The sequence below is a fragment of the Crocuta crocuta genome, unplaced genomic scaffold (genome assembly GCF_008692635.1).
Source record: "Crocuta crocuta isolate KB4526 unplaced genomic scaffold, BGI_CrCroc_1.0 scaffold322, whole genome shotgun sequence".
In the NCBI taxonomy this organism is placed as follows: domain Eukaryota; kingdom Metazoa; phylum Chordata; class Mammalia; order Carnivora; family Hyaenidae; genus Crocuta; species Crocuta crocuta.
Window position 1 is genome coordinate 3612130 of NW_027532592.1, and position 17579 is coordinate 3629708.

Sequence of the window (17579 nt, forward strand, 5' to 3'; positions counted from 1 at the left end):
ATCCAGAATGCCAACACTGAACCACGCACCCCTGCTCTTCTGCAGATCTGCCACTTCCAGCATGCCCTTGGCAGGAGCCCATCCAAGCAGCACCACAAGCCAGCAGTGTACGAGCAGCCCAGCCAGGGGCCACAACACTCCACAGTGAGTCCTGCCCCGGGGAGAGGGGAAGATAATGTACACACCAGTCTGACTGTGGCCCCAGCGGTGGGCCGGGGGCCGACATGGGGTCTGACTGCAGCCCCGCCCCCCAGTACAAGTTTCTGCAACAACACAGAGACAGTGCCCTGCAGTTGGGAGCTTGTCCCATCTCTGGCAAACTCCTGGTCTGGGCTGCTGCCGCCCCAGGCCGGCCCACTAACAGCACAGGGATGGGACCCTGCCCACAGCAGGCAGAGGACCATTGCAGACGACTGGATGGAAGGTGAACACAGCTTGGCCGCAACAGTCAGACACCCTGTAGCAACAATACACAGGGATCACCCCTGAAGCACCAGGTTCTGGTGAACAGGGGATGCTGCACCACGGGCACTACAGGACCTCTTCTTAAGGTCATTACTTTCAAGAGCAGGAGATGTAGCTGACTTTCCTCACACAAACAGACCCAGAGAGTTAGACAACATGAAGAGACAAAGGAATATGTCCTGAGTGAAGGAACAGGGCAAAAATCACAGCAAGAGAACTAAATGAAATGGAAATGAGTAATGTGCCTGATAGAGAATTTAAAGTAATGGTCATAAATATATTCACTGGATTTGAGAATGGAGTGGAGGACCTCAGTGAGTCCCTCAACATAGAGACAGAGAACATATAAAAGAACCAATCAGTGACAAAGAACACAATAACTAATATTAAAAATACACGAGATGGAATAAGTAGTGGAGCAGAGGAAGCAGAAGAACGGATCAGTGACCTGGAGGACAGAGTAATGGAGAGAAACCAAGCTGAGTAGTTGAGAGAAAGAAAAAATGAGAACAGGTTAGGACAACTCAGTGACACCATCAAGCATAATAACATTCGCATTATTGGGGTCCTAGAAGAAGAAGAGAGAAAAGGGGATGGAAAATTTATTTGAAAAAAATGACAGCTGAAAACTTCCTGAATCTGGGGAAGGAAAAAGAAGTTGAGATCCAGGAGGCACAGGGAGTCCCTAACAAAACCCAAGGAGGTCCACACCAAGACACATAGGAATGTAAATGTCAAGAGGCATGGATCAAGAGAGAGTTTTAAAAGCAGCAAGAGAAAAGAAAGCAGTTGCATACAAGGGGGATATCCCATAAGGCTATCACTCCATTTTCAGCAGAAACTCTGCAGGCCAGAAGGGAGGAGCGTGATGTGGTCAAAGTGCTGAAATGAAAAACCTGCAGCCAAGAACACTCCATCCAGCAAGGCTGTCCTTCAGAACAGAAGAGGACATAAGGAGCTCCCCAGACAAACGAGTTTTAAAGGAATTTATGAGCACTAAACCAGCCCTACAGGAAATGATAAAGGAGACTCCGAGTGGAAAGGAAAGACCATAAGCAGAAGTAGGAAAAGCAGGAATCACAAAGGCAGTAAAAATAAGTATACATGCAAAAATCTGTCGAGGGATTCACAAAAGAAAAGTATGACCCCAGACACCCAAACCATGGGGAAGAGTCAAAATTGGTGCCTTTGCAATGGGTCAAACTTAAGCAACCGTCAACTTAGTATAGACTCCTGTATACCTAAGGTATTCTATACAAACCAAATGGCAACTGCAAATCAAAACCCAGTAACATATGCAAAAATAAAGAGAAAAGAATCCAAATGTGTCACTAAAGAAAGCCACAGACATCTCAAAAGAAGGGAACAGAGAAGAACTACAAAAACAACCATAAAACGAGTGACAAAATGGCAATAAGTACATACCTATCAATAATTACTCTGAGTAAATGGACTCAATGCTCCAATCAAAAGACACAGGGTGACAGCATGGATAAAAAAGCAAGAGCCATCTCTATGCCGCCTAGAAGAGACTCGCTGCATTCCCAAAGACACCTGAAAGTGAAGGGATGGAAAAGCATTTATCATGCAAATAGAGTGAAAAGGAAGCCAGGGTAACAATTCTTGTCAAATGAAATAGACTTTAAAACAAAGTCTGTAACAAGAGACAAAGGACACTTTATAATAATAAAGGGGACAATCCTACAAGAAGATCTAACAATTGTAAATATTTATGCACCCAACCTAGAAGCACCCAAATACATAAAGCAGCTAATTATAAACACAAGGGATGTAATTGATCTGGATACAGTAACAGTGGGGACTGTAGCATCCTACTTACATCAGCAGACAGATCATCCAAACAGAAAATCAGCAAGGAAACAGTGGCTTTGAAGGACACACTGGAGCAGATGATCTAACAGGTATATTGAGAACATTCCATCAAAAATCAGCAGGACGCACATGCTTTTCAAGTACTCATGGAACATTCTCCAGACTAGATCACATATTCAGCCACAAAACAAGTCTCAACAAATTCAAAGATTGAAGTCCTACCATGCATCTTTTCTGACCACAACTCTATGAAACAAAGTCAACAAGAAAAAAAATCTGGAAAGAACACAAATACGTGGAGGTTAAATACACACTACTAAACAATAAATGGATGAAGCAAGAAATCAAAGAGGAAATAAACACATGGAGACAAGTGGAAATGAAAATATAAGGGTCCCAAGTCTTTGGGATGTAGCAGAAGCTATTTTAAGAGGGAAGTGTAGAGCAACACAGGGCTACCACAAGCAGCAAGAAAAATCTCAAACAGTGTAACCTTACACCTAATGGAGCTAGGAAAAGAACAAATAAAACCAAAAAGCAGAAGAGGGAAGGAAATTAGAGCAAAAATAAATGAAACAGAAATTTAAAACACAGAACAGATCAATGAAACCAGGAACTGGATTTTTGAAAAGATCAACAATATTGATAAGACTATCCCAGACTCCTCAGAAAAAGAAAAAAGAAAAAAGAAAGAGAGAGACTTAAATAAATAATCAAATCATAAATGAAAGAGGAAAAATAACAACTGACAGCACAGGATAACAAAAGATTATAGGAGAACAGGATGTAAATGCTCTGCCAACAAGTTGGGCAACCTAGAAGAAATGGGTACATTCCTAGAAACATATACACTACCAAACCTGAATCAGAAAGAAATGGAAGATTTGAACAGATCAATTACTAGCAATTAAACGGAATCAGTCATCAAAAAACTTCCAACAAACAAAAGTCCAGGACTAGAAAGCTTCATAGGCAAATTCTACCAAACATTTACATTTAAAATTTTTTTAATGTTTATTCATTTTTTTANATGAGCGGGGAGGGGCAGAGAGAGAAGGAGACACAGAATCTGGGCAGGCTCCAGGCTGTCAGCACAGAGCCTGATGCGGGGCTCAAACTCACAGCCTGTGAGATTCTGACCTGAGCCAAAGTCGGTCATTTAACTGACTGAGCCACCAGGCGCCCCCATGTAAAATTTTTAAATATTTATTTATTTTTGAAAGAGAGACAGAGCATGAATGGGGGAGGGGCAGGGAGAGGGAGACACAGAATCCGAAGCAGGCTCCAGGCTCTGAGCTGTCAACACAGAGCCAGATGTGAGGCTCAAAGTCATGCACTATGAGATCATGACCTGAGCCGATGCCAGATGTTTAACCCACTGAGCCACCCAGGAGCCCCTAATTCTACCAAACATTTAAAGAAGAGTTAATATCTGTTCTTCTCAAACTATTCCAAAATATAGAAGAGGAAAGAAAGCTTCCAAATTCATTCTGTGAAGCCAGTATCACCTTGATACCAAAAACCAGAAAAAGACACCCCAAAAATTAAAAAAGAACTCAGGTCAATATCCATGAGGAACACGGATGTAAAATCCTGACCAAAAATAATGAAATTCAAGCAAACTGAATTCACCAATACATTAACAAATTATCCACCATGATCAAGTGGGATTTATTCCTGGGATGGAGCGGTGATTTAATATTTACAAATCAGTCAACATGATACATCACATCAATAAGAGAAGGGATAGAAACTATACGATCCTTTCAGGAGATGTGGAAAAAGCTTTTGACAAAGTACAACATCCGTTCATGACAAAAACACTCAACAAGGTAGGGTTAGAGGGAAAGTATCTCAACGTAATAAAGGCCATATATGAAGAACCCACAGCAAACATCATCTCTTTAATGGGGAAAACAGCTTTCCCCCTAAGATCAGGAACAAGACAAGTATGTCCACTCTCACCACTTTTATTCAACATAGCACTGGAAGTCCTAGTAACAGCAATCAGACAAGAATTAAAGGCATCTAAATTGGCAAAGAAGAAGTAAAAATTTACTATTTTTGGTGACATGACACTGTATATAGAAAACTCGAAAGATTCCGCCAAAAAATTCTACAACGAATACATGAATTCAGTAAAGTCACAGGATACAAAATCGACATACAGGAATCCACTGCATTTTTATACACTAATGATGAAGCAACAGAAAGAGAAATTAAGAAAACAGTCCCATTTACAATTGCACAAAAATAAGAAAATGCCTAGGAATAAACTTAACCAAACAGGTGAAAGATCTATATTCTGCAAACTGTAGAACACTGATGAAAAAAATTAAAGATGACACAAACAAACGGAAAGATGTTCCATGCTCCTGGACTGGGAGAATAAATATTGTTAAGATGTCCATCCTGCCAAAAGCAATCCACATACTTAATGCCATCCCATGAAAATACCGACAGCATTTCTCACAGGACTAGAACAAAGAATCCCGAAAATGTGTATGGAAGCACAAAAGACTCCAAAGAGCCAAAGAGATCTTGAATAAGAAGACAAGAAGTGGAAGTATCACAATCCCAGACTTCAAGACCTACAACGAAGCTGTAGTAATCAAAATAGGGTGGTGCTACAGTCAAGCAGACACCCAGATCAATGGAACAGAAGAGAGAGCCCAGAAGTGAAACCACAATGACATGGTCAATTAATCTTCAACAAAAGAAAAAGACAGTTTCTTCAACAAACAGTGCTGGGAAAGCCAGACAGCTACAGGCAGAAGAATAAAACTGAACCACTTTCTTACACCATGCACAAAAATAACACTCAAAATGGATTAAAGACCCAAATGTGAGGCCTGAAACCATAAAAATCCTTGAAGAGAGAAGAGGCAGTTATGTCTCTGACATCAGCTGTAGCAACATTTTTCTAGACATGTCTCTTGAGGCCAGGGAAACAGAAGCAAAAATAAACTATTTGGGACCACATCAAAATAAATAAAGCTTCTGCACAGCAAAGGAAACAGTCAACAAAACTAAAAGACAACCTACTGAATGCACAAAGATACTCACAAATGACAGATCTGATAAAAGGTTAGTACTCAAAATATATAAATAACTTGTACAACTCAACACCAAAAAATAATCCAATTAAAAAAATGGGCAGAAGTAATGAACAGACATTTCTATAACGAAGACATCCAGGTGGCTAATAGACCCATGAAGAGATGCTCAACGTCACTGATCATCAGGAAAATGCAAATCAAAACGCAGTGATATATCACCTCCTACCTATCAGGATGGCTCAACTCAGCAGCATAAGAAACAATAAGCATTGACAAGGATGTGGAGAGAAAGGAGCCCTCATGCACTGTGGGTGGGAATGCAGACTGGTGCAGCCGCTGTGAAAACAGTGTGGAGGCTCCCTCAAAACATTAAAAGTAGAATTACCCTATGATCAGTAATTCCAGTACTGGGTATTTACCCAAAGAAAACAAAAACATTAATTCAAAAAGCTACATGCCCCTTCCGTGTTTACTGCAGCATTATTTACAACGGCCGAGGACGGGGGCGCCCATGTCCACTGAGAGACAGATGGATGAAGACGTGGCGTGTATATACGCAATGGAATAGAAGTCCACCATAGAAGAGAATGAAACCTTGCCATTTGCTACAACATGGATGGATCTGGAGGGTTTATGCTAAGCGAAAGAGGTCAGGCAGAGAAAGGCAAATACCAGACGGTTTCACTCAAATGTGGAATTTAAGAAACAAAACAAAAAAAGAGGCAAATCAAACACCAGACTCTTAACTAAAGAAAACACACTGCTGGTCACCAGAGGGGAGGTGGGTGGGGGGAGGGGTGAAATAACTGATGGGGACTCAGGGACGCACTTGTGACGATGAATACGGGGTCAGGAATACAAGTGTTCAATCACCGCCCTGTGCGCCCGAAGCTAATCTAACACTGTGGGTCAGTTATATGCAATAAAAATTTAAAAAGACATGAATTTGATAAAAAAATCAAAATAGTACAATAAGATACAACGACATATAAAATGTAAAATTAAAGCCTCTTTCCCACCCACAAGACCCCCACATTTCCCTCATATAAGGCCACCACTGGGAAGGGTTGTTTGTACATTTTCTTCTAAGACTTTCCGTTGGGAGTTCTTGAATTTAACGCATACGTGTGTTTTTATAAGCACATATATGCATACATAAGTATATAGGTTTTTATAATCTCTAAAAAGGACATTATTTTCTGAAACTTAAAAACACTTAAGATCTTAAATTGATCTAAGCAGAATTGCCAAATTGCCCTCAAAGAGGCTTTATTAATATAGACTCACAGCAAAGGTACGTCAGCATCTCTCAGTACGTAACATTTCATCGGGTGCCACGGTAAACTTCCCCCCGCGTGCCCCGGGACGCTTAAGGCGCTCGGCAGGTCACAGGGAGGCGTGACGTCCTACCTGCCACAGCATAGGCACTCTCGAGTTAAGGAAAGACTCATATATTTCCTCTAATTCTTGGGTGAGGAGGGTTTTTCCTTTTAGCGCAAGTTGAAGGCCTTTCAAAGATTCATGCACAACAAATAAGAACGTATCAAATCGCTCAATTTCTTGGCTCAGAAAGGTTAGCAAGGCACAGTGGATAAGGGGATCGTAGCCTGGATGGGAAAAGACAGAAAATTAGCTTATTCTTCAGATGAAAGGAGGCTTCACGTGGAGAAACAGAGGCTTTGGAAATGGAAAGAACGTCATGTGTGGAGACCAGGGAGTGCAACACAGTTCCTGCCAAAAATCAGGGCCTATTTCAGGCTCCGTGGCCACCCTGTCTGCGCCACGACTGGGGGCTCTGCTTCTGCGGCGTGAACACAGACGCAGACATACAAAAATGAAGATGCGTGGCCGCTTGCCAATAAAGTTTTATTTGTGCAGCTCTCAAATTTGTCTCCCATATGATTTCTGTGTGTCCTAAAATAGTCTTCTTCTCTTGGTTTTTCCCAACCATTAAAGAATGTGAGAACTGGGGCGCCTGGGTGGCTCAGTTGGTTAACTGAGGCTCAGGTCATGATCTCATGGTTTGGGGGTTCGAGCCCCATGTCGGGCTCTGTGCTGACAGCTCAGAGCCTGGAGCCTGTCTTCAGATTCTATGTCTCCCTCTCTCTCTGATCCTCCCCTGCTCATGCTGTCTTTCTCTCTCTCTCAGAAATAAATAAAACATAAAAAAAAAAATGTGAGAGCCATTTTAGCTCTCAGGCTGTCCAGGAGTGAAGAGCAGCCGGGCCTGGCCACAGCCCAGTGCACCGACCACGGTCCCAACTCAACTGCAGCACTGATGTCACCGACCACTGCTTAGCCCAGGGCTCCCAATGAACTTTCTTTAAAGGTTTAAGGCACTGAGGCGCCCGCGGGGCTCAACTGGTTGAGCATCTCACTGGCTCAGGTCATGATCTCGCGGTGTGTGGGGCCAGGCCCCGACGTCGGGCTCTGTGCCGTCAGCTCAGAGCCCACTTCGGATCCTCTGTCCCTCCCTCTCTGCCCCTCCCCTGCTTGGGCTCTCCCAAAAATAAGTAAATGTTTACAAAAATTAAAATAATAAAGGTGTTAATGTTGAGAATTTAACTGGGCCGTTTGCCACCGCCCCACACGTTGGCCCCGGGCTGGGCGGCTCTGCCTCCTCTGGGCCTGGACCTGCCCCCTTTCTGGGTCCTCAGGCTGGGGGCCGCCTGGGAGGGACCCATGTTCCAAGCTGCTCAGCTGGCAGGCAGGGCAGGGACCCCCGAGCTGCTCTGGAGCCTCAGGTGGGGCATCTCCTTCCTGCTTTGCTACAAGCTATTGCTTCACTTTTAGTCTCAGGGCCGCGACCTCCCCTCCAGCCTCTGCCCCCACAAAACCAGAAGGGGAAACAAAGCTACGGCGTCCTCTCCTTCTCTGCTCCCCATCTCTCCATCTCTCCGCTTGGAGAGAGGAGGGGGTGGGAGAGACCGCACTTCCCATCCCACTCAGCCTGGCCGCGTCGGCGGGGCCTTGTGGGACCAGAGTCCTTCCCGAGGACGTGCACGCCCCGTGCCTACCTTGGACGCTCTTACAAAGAGACTCCCAAATGGGGCTGGACATGAGGCACCTCAAGGTGCTGGGAGGCGCCACACATTTCTCCTTCTCCACGGACACCGGCAGCCGCTTCAGCAGGTCGGAGAGGATTTCCATCACCAGTTCGTCGTTACTCTGCTCGTGACTACAAGATATCGAGCGATGCGGATCTGTGTGACCCAGGACAGCCCGCCACTCAGGCCCGAGGCCAAACAGAGCTTCACAACCGCGGGACTACAGTACACACGCGACGGAGTCCATGGCATTTTCAGATGAGAAAATGGCCGAGGAGGCCGACACGGGGCTCGACCTATGAACTGTGAGATCATGACCTGAGCCAAAATCAAGAGTTGGAATAAAACTGGCCCCTTGCCCTGCTTCCAGAGGAATTGTTATTTTATTTATAATTTTAAATTTTAATTTATTTTTTATTTTAGTAGGCTCCTAAGCAGCGTGGAGCCCAGTGTGGGACTTGAACTTAATGACCCTGTGATCAAGAGTCAGACGCTTGACCGACTGAGTCACCCAGGCACCCCCTGCACTTTAGACATTTACAAGAAAATACGTAGTTTTAAAGTTTTCTTAAGATTTCCATGTCAACGATTTGCCCTCTGAACATCTGCGTGAAGTGCCGACACTGAAATGAAGATGCAGGAGGCGACCTGACAGCACGTGCTTGTTACCAACCGCGTGTCAAGTTCCTTGGAGGATGTGCTGAGTGGGTGGTGTGGACACAGGTCTGGACGAGGCTGGGACACTGAACGAAGCCGTAAAACACTAAAGCTGGAGGAAACTGGGGCTCCCGATGTGTTACCGGTTGAGAAGGAAATGGGGCACACCCTCTGAGCTGCTGTCACTCTGACTGCTGGTACGGACTGGTCTCTCAAAGCCAGAGTGTCGTGCCAACAGCCTGGAAGCCACACCATGCTCACCACTCACACCTACTAGTAGGTTTCCCTACTTTGTTTTCACACCTAGGTTGTGACTTTAAAGCAACTTTAGGGGTGCCTGGGGGCTCAGTAGGTTGAGTGTCCACCTTTGCCTCAGGTCATGATCTTACAGTTCATGGGTTCAAGCCCCACACTGGGCTCTGTGCTGACAGCTCAGAGCCTGGAGCTGCTTTGGATTCTGTGTCTTTCTCCCTCTCTGCCCTTCCCCTGCTCGCACTGTGTCTCTCCCTCTCTCTCTGCTCTTCCCCTGCTTGTATTTACTCTCTCACTCTCTCAAAAATAAATAAACATTGAAAAATAAAAAATAAATAAAGCAAGGTTACTCAGTGGAATTCATCCAAAGTAGCTTCTGATGATTCAAAAGACTTCAAAAATCACACATCTTCTAAGGGCAAATACTTGCTACCCCTGAGGATGTGAGGGCGTTAAATCAAACGGGACGGATCTTTTAGATCCAGTCACGCAGAGAAGTTGCTAGTATGTTTTGAGCTCAGGCAGCATAACCTCAGCCTTCCAGAATGACCAGAGGGGCACAATAAACATACTTGACATGGTTGAGTCGCCCGGGCACCAGCTCGTCACTCACTGTTTGCTGGAGGTACAGCGTCAGGACTCAGAGGCGAGGATGCGCAGGGAACTGAACCTGATATTTGGGGGACGGACTGGGAGACTCCCAGTTAGCTACTCCTCTTTCTCTGTGTTCACCTCTCCTGCCACATGGCAAGTAGGACACTGTCATTCAGTCAGGGGTGGGGGAGGGGGCGCGGGCGGAGGGCTCAGTTACACCTATTTCGTGTCAGTAAATGGCCTGGGAAGAGAGCACCAGAGAGTGGGCCAAAGCCAGAGTGAGAATCTAGTCAGAGACCGTTTAATATGAGTTTCGTGGTCCAAAGAGACAGAAAGGGGCTCCTGGGGGCTCAGTCAGCTGAGCGTCCGACTCTTGGTTTTGGCTCAGGTTATGGTCTCACAGTTTCGTGGGTTCGAGACCTGCGTTGGGCTCTGTGCTGACTACTTGGGATTCTCTCTCTCTCTCTCTCTCTCTCTCCCTCCCCTTCTCGTTCCGTTTCTGTCTCTCTCAGGAAAAAAAACCAAACCCAACAACAAAGAGACAAGACCGAAGAGTACAGGATTCCAGTGGGTCCAGAGGTTTTAGAACTAAGTGGAAAAAAATATACGTGTCTATTAAGAGCCTGTTAGAAGGTGAAGGTCAGTTCTGTATCCTCCAGACCAAGAGGACCATTTACAGAGTTTAGAGTTTTACTCCAGGTAAATTACTAATGGGGGCGGGGGGCCCTGGGGATGGAAGATCCCGGCTGCACACAGCCATTCTCCACAAAGCCCGGAAGGAGTGGGGTGAGGCTGTGTGGGCACCTGTGTCCGGGGCGGCTGCGAAGGAGCCCGGGGAACGATGTCTCAGAACAGCAGGAACTCACTTTGCTGGAGAGGCAGTCGAGCCCTGAGCTCCTGCCGTGTCACCGTGGCCTTGACAGACATGACCTTGTTTTCTAGGTACAGGCTGAGGAGGCCTGAGAATTTGGGTTACATCTGTTACAGCTTTTTAATGTTCATTTATTTTTGAGAGAGGGAGACAGAGTGCGAGCAGGGGAGGGGCAGAGAGAGAGAAGGGGGGACACAGAATCGGAAGCAGGCTCCAGGCTCTGAGCTGTCAGCACAAAGCCCAACATGGGGCTCGAACTCACAAACCTGAGATTGTGACCTGAGCGGAAATCAAGAGTCCAATGCTTGGGGCGCCTGGGTGGCTTAGTCAGTTAAGCGTCCGACTTTCGCTTAGGTCATGATCTCACGGTTCATGGGTTCGAGCCCCGCGTCGGGCTCTGTGCTGACTGCCAGCTCGGAGCCTGGAGCCTGTTTCAGTCTGTGACTCCCTCTCTCTCTGACCCTCCCCTGCTCACGCTGTCTCTCTCTCTCTCTCTCCTAGAAATAAATAAAACATTAAAAAAAAAAGAGTCCGATGCTTAACCGACTGAGCCCCCCAGGAGCCCCCACTAGATCTTAGACTTATTTGTCTATAAGTTCTGCATTGTAGCTCTTCAAATTCTTAAATATTCATCTAATGCTTACTTATTTAATACGAGTATTTAATAGTTTCCGACTGACGAGTGTTGTAGTGAGCTCTCACCGGATCACGAGATGGGCGGCGGCCCCGGGTTGCAGGGCAAGGAGACTGTCCACGAGGCGTTGGCCCTCAGCCTCCCTGCTGCTCCGTACAGCCTCCGGGTGCAGCCCCAGCAGCTCTGGCGTGTCGTCGTCGGGCAAGGACTGGACGAGGCGGACGTAATCCCTCAAGCTCGCGGACTTTGGCACCGGCTGCCGTATCTGAACATTTAACCATTTGTTAGTTTTTGTCCAGAGCGGTACCTACGTTCAGTGACCCGTGAAGATACTTCTTCCCGTGAAACTTATGCAGGAGCCTCCTCTTACTTCCGGGTGGCATATTCTAGACACTTTTGTCAAAAGCTACAGAATATGCCTGTGTTTGTAAAGTGCAGCTCCGCAGCACGCACAGGAACGTTCTTCTTGGGAAAAGAGAGAGAAAAAGAGAACCCACTCTGGAGGTGAGCAGCCTCTGACTGCCTGTGGCCTCGGCGAAGCGTACTCACAGGTAATGGGCGCCGTCAGGCCTGAACAGACCACCTTCCTTTGGTGAAACTATAGAAGGAACGTGACAGTGATAATCAGTCTGACCACTTGGAGGGAGGGGCAAAATGGGTGAAAGATGGTCAAAAAGTATAAAATTGCAGTTAGGAAATACATAATACATTTTTTTAAATGGAAAAGCGACTTAGTGGCGTGGGAGAGCCCTTCTGGCTGTCCACCAGCTTTTCCTTCCCGCCGTTAGCCGTGACTCAGTCCTCCTCTGTGGGGCCGACCCTCAGAGCCACAGCCAATGGGGAGGAAACGGGCCTCCTAAAACCTGTCCAGTGATAATGACAGACAGGACTATCCTGGTTAAAAAGACGCCCACTGCGTCTTGGACGTGATCCCTGTGACCCGTGGGACCCGAGTCTCCTCTCCCTGAACGGACGCTGACCGTTTGGCCTGCTTCTCGCACAAGCAAGGGGACAGTCTCACTCCCAGGCCTTCTCTGGCCTTGAGAGTACATCTGGGCAGATGAAATGTCAGTTGAGAGAGTAACGGCTAATAAAAGCCGTGAAAAGTGAACACGAAAATGTTTAAATGCAGACTTTAGATAACGCACCCCCATTTGGGAAACTGAGTGCTGTGGGTCAGCATGTTCTCCCACCTCATCGCTGCAGAAGCTGACGTCCTCCCTCAGCACTTCTGGGTTGCAGAACTTGTAGAGAAGGGCATTGAGACACTGCCTGTCCCAGGTGTCGGTCACCCGGCCGCCGTAAGTCACTTCCCCGATCAGGTAGCGCAGTTTCTGCCACGAAACGCTGCTCTGGGTGTTCAGGGCGCTTTCCAGCACCTTCATGGCGACCTGCGGAAAGGCCCCGGTCTGTGTGGTCTCGGAAGGTGTTTGTGGCCCACTCTGAGGTGTAGACATAAAGCCAACAACTCTCCAACAGCTGCCTGTATTTCCTCTTTAAAAATATCGTTGACCCTCGCACAACCATGGGTTTGAGGTAGGTGAGTCCCCGCATACGTGAATTTTTCACCGTTCCCGTAAATGTATTTTCTGTTTCCCATGATGTTCTTAGTAACATCGTCTCTCCCGGAGCCGCCTTTATTGTAGGCATGCGGTGTATCATGCACACAACACACAATATATGTATTAATCGACTGTTCACGGGAGGCTATTAGTAAAGCTTTGGGGGCGTCAGAAGTTATACTTGGATTTTTAACCACACGGTCGGTGCCCCTCACCCCCACATTGTTCAAAGGTCACTTGTATATGGAAATAGCAAGAGGGATAAAAACATCAGGATATACATTTTCATCCATTAATTCTTTTTTGTTGTTGAACACTGATTTACTAAATCAGTTATGATTGCTATTACTTTGAATAGACACCGTAAGCTGGTGGCACTAGACCTGGAAGGCACAAAGGGGTAAGCAAAGGGACGTGTCTCCTGCGACCCCTGCTCTCGCCGTCAGACCCGTCCCGGAGACCCCGCTGGCCTTGGGAGGTTTCTTGGGCCCCTTCGCACAGATGTTCTCTGCACTCCTGGCACAGACTTGACCTCATTCCTCCTTCTCTCTCCTCCCCTCCCTCCCTTTCATCTTTTTTTCTTGTTTTCTTTTCTTCCAAAAATGCTAATCCAGGGGCGCCTGGGTGACTCAGTCGGTTAAGCATCCGACTTTGGCTCAGATCATGATCTCCTGGTTTGTGGGTTCGAGCCCCGCGTGGGGCTGTGTCCTGACAGCTCGGAGCCTGGAGCCTGCTTCGGATCCTGTGTCTCCCCCTCTCTCTCTGCCCCTCCCCTGTGCATGCTCTGTCTCTCTCAAAAGTAAATAAATATTTAAAAAAAATTAAAAAGTAAAGTTTCCTTGCTTTAAAAGAATGCTGGTCTGGCATTTCCTTTTTATTCCCTCATTCTTAGTATGGATTAACATGATTTGATGTCATTAATGTGAATTATGTCATTTTCTTATTGCCTTGACCAGAGCCTCTGACGCAATGCTGAATGTTAATGCTCTGATCAGCACCCTGCCTGATTCTTTTTGTTTTTTTGATTCTCGATGTTAATAAAAACAACTTCAGTGGTGGCTGTTTAAGATATTTGCTGTAGTTTTTGGTAGGCTTTCCCATATTTAAGTAGTCCCTTATAATCCCTCTATATTTTTGCGTTCATGCCAGGAATGGTGTCTGAATTCTTAACAAGAGACTTTTCCACATCTACTGATGTGCTTATGGAAAGCGAGTTACAGATTTCCAGAGAGTGAGCCGTTCTTGTGTTCTTGGACTCTGCCCTCGGTGCTCATAGTGAATTATGCTTTTGACTCATTGCTGAAGCTTATCAGTAGTTTATATAGATTTTTACACCAAGTCCTAAGTACAATTAGCCTATATTCTTACGTATATTACGTATATTACGGTATGAAGTAGCCTCATTTCCTTTGTGTTTGGGATACTTGGTGATTTTCCTTTTAATATCCTCTTTGACAAAAGACTTACCTTGCGGCATGTTTCTTAATTTCCAACTTAAGATTTTGGGGGTCAAATTTTTATTACTTCTTAGATTATGATCAGAGAATATGGCCGATACAATAATTAAAGATTTTACTCTGTGGCCATGTTCCTGGCTGAGTTTTCTAAGAGTTCCTGAGGTATATGAAAAAAAGCATGCTGTGTACTTAGGGGGATGTTGGGTTCTGCCTTATTCTATGATCTTACTCTTGCTCATGAGAGCGCCCTCATTCTGAAACGGGTTTTGAAAGTCCCCCTGGTGGTGACACAGGAGCGCACACACGTGTAATCACACGCACGTGCATGTACGTGTCCCCGGTACCCGCATACACGTTTGTGCACACGCTACTGCAGGCTATAGTCTGACCTGTGTCAGGACCGAATCGTGCAATATCCGAGCGCACAAACTCCGAAGCCAGACCATCTGGGTTCGAATCCTGACCGCCAACTCCCTCAGCCTCCTGTGCGTCAACCGCAAAACGTGGTAAGACCACCGTCTTTCCAGGCTGACGCGAGGGTCAAGGAAGGTCATGAGTCCACAGAGCACTGCGAGAGGCACTCCGCAAAAGGTAACCATTCTCACACTGTTGTTTCTTCACAAACTGTGTCTCTGTCTACTATTTGGTGCTTTTTCAGATTAAATTCGTTCTTGTCTGATATTAACATTGCCATTTCCTGCATTTTTGCTGTTTTTATTTTCTTGGTAGTTTTAAACTTTCTTCATTAACTTAAGTGTTTTTCTTATAAATTGCACGTGCCTCCTCGGGAGGGAATGCAGTCCACTCACGTTTCACACACTCCTTCCGTGTTACTTTGCTGTCATTTATTCTATTTTGTTTCTCTCCCTCTTCCTTTCTGACAGTTTGATCACATTGTGTGCCCTTTGCTTCTTTGCTAATTTAGACATCGGAGTGTTTCCAACACAGGCAACCTTTCCTTTCCTTGAATTCTTATTAAAATAACATTTCTTTTTTCCCCGCCCCCAGTGGGAACAGTTCCCACTTCCTCCTCTGCCCGCCTAGCCTCCCCCTTCCTGTCCTCAGGGGACCCCTGCCCGCCCCACATGCCCCTTCTCCCCGACCTCTGGGTTCTGCTGAGATAGAGTAGTGTTTTTAGCCTAAGAGATTTTTCTTGTCGAATGAGCCTTCCTTTTAAATAATCTGTGTTAAGCACTTAGACCACTCACCCTGAGCAGCTCATTATTATCCATGTGGATTTAACAATGTGGCGAGGCTCACAGATTTCCTGCTTTCCACACTCGCCACTCAGTCACTTCCCTTCATTGTGAGTCTCTGCCTCCACCCTGATGCAGTCGCACACAGCAGCTACTGTGCTTGTACAACCGAGAGTGAGAGCCAGGCTGGGCCATGCATGACCCCTCTGTGCAAGACCCGCCTGTGTAGGACACCCCCCCCCCCGGTGGATCCCCTGCATGCAGCCTCCCCCGGGGCTGTGTCTGCTCTCCCACTGCCTTCTGGTGGGGACCCCTGACAAGGTCACCATGGGTCCTCACGGCTCGGAATTTCCCAGCTCGTGTCCCAGCTCGTGTCCAGATGTGTGCGGGTTTTCAATCTGCAGACTGATCTGTTGTCATCAGTGCAGGGAAAATAAAACCGCTTTCTTCCTAGTTTGTTTTTCTCCAACTAGTCCATCTTCTCGGCCGGAATTCCTGTCTCTTCAGACATCTTAGTTGTCCCCGTGATTTCCATCGTTCTGTCATTTTCTTCTCGTGCTCCTGGTCTTTCCAGCTGTTGACTCAACTTCCCATCCTGACCACTCTCCCCTCCGACTCAGTATCTCATTTTGTTTTTAGTTCACAGTGGTCGGTGTGAGCAGAGCCCGGATTTGCTGAAGACGGTGCGTGGAGTCCAGGCACCGATGAGCTTCTTCCCTGCACCTGTGACACGGCTGAGCACCCTGAGCCCCCACCCCCTGCCCTTTTAACTCTGTGATCCTGAATATCCTTTAGAGATGATGTAGATCATAATCAGAGCTGTTAAGACAAAAAAACCAAAACCCCAAAATGTGGGAGTGGGCAGAAGGGCAAGCACGTGCCTTTTCCACGTCAGACCAGGCAGCATCCGGCGCCCTTTCACCGACGACCAAGTGCTCTGGGATCACCGGCTTTTGTTCAGATGTGCCTGTGGTCAGAACACTCAGAATTCCATCAGAGTAGATACTGATTCCCGGACAGCCGATGGCTTGCGATTCCTTCTGAGAAGAGTGCAGATGAATTCTGTTCCACAGACACGGATGGTGTCTGGCTCAGCAAGAAAATCACAAGCCAAAGGCACCGTTTTATTGCCTGCAGGGCATTTATCGGTTTGCCATGTGACTTGGCAATCGTGTTTCGTGACTATCTCTCTCGGTTTATAGAACTTCTTTCCTATATATTTAAAAGTCAGTTTTACCATCTTGAGGGTAAAGAAGGTTAAAAAGAAACGGACATGCGCTCACTTAAAAACATCGTGTGTCTGGAATACGTGTACACGCGCGTGTGTGTCCGTGTGTATCCTCACGGTCTCTTACACCTTCCTGTCCCGTTGCTTGTTCTTTCCTGCTCTTTCCCTTTGGCCATCAGGTCTCACTGGATGCATTATTTTCATGGTCTCATCACTGGGGCTCAGGTCCAGGTTTTGGGGAGCTGTCAGGGGCCGCAGCCTGGGTGTGGTAGGGGGGTACACTGATGCTTGGCCCTGTGGGCTAGGGGACAGCACCAGCCAGATGGAGGGTCCCCCAGGAGCCCCTGAGCTGCCCGACTACCACCGGCTGGCTGGGCATGCCCCCCACTGGGAGGAGCCTGTGTCCAAACTCAATTTCCCAGGGAAGTAGAAGTTTCCGCTTCCTTAGTGAGGGGGCTATGCCTAAATCCAGTTTCCCACAACGTTCCCAGTTGGAACTTCTGGATCCTCAGCCTGGNGGAAGGTTGCCTCTTCTGGACACCGGCATCTGCCTGCACCCTCTCTACAAAGCTCTGAAGAGCAGCGCCCCAGGAACGCCAGCCGGCGCCAAACTCACACACGCTCTGTGGGTGACACAGTGCCTGCTAACACCCCCTTCCTGCCGTTCATCTCCCCCCAAGATGGCCTAGGATGTTTTTTAGAAAACTATCCTTAGAAATAAGTT

The 17579-nt window shown here is 46.8% G+C and overlaps 1 protein-coding gene across 1 annotated transcript in view; it reads right to left on the reverse strand.

Moving 5' to 3' along the window:
- The window catches only part of DNAH14 (dynein axonemal heavy chain 14), a 293744-nt gene that overhangs the window by 16701 nt on the left and 259464 nt on the right, over positions 1–17579 (reverse strand). The window contains exons 77-80 of the mRNA XM_077779923.1: positions 12606–12803; positions 11481–11677; positions 8375–8535; positions 6768–6964 (exon numbers count right to left, since the gene is read on the reverse strand). Of these exons, the coding sequence (XP_077636049.1) occupies positions 6768–6964; positions 8375–8535; positions 11481–11677; positions 12606–12803 (753 nt within the window). The remainder of the gene's footprint in view (positions 1–6767; positions 6965–8374; positions 8536–11480; positions 11678–12605; positions 12804–17579) is intronic.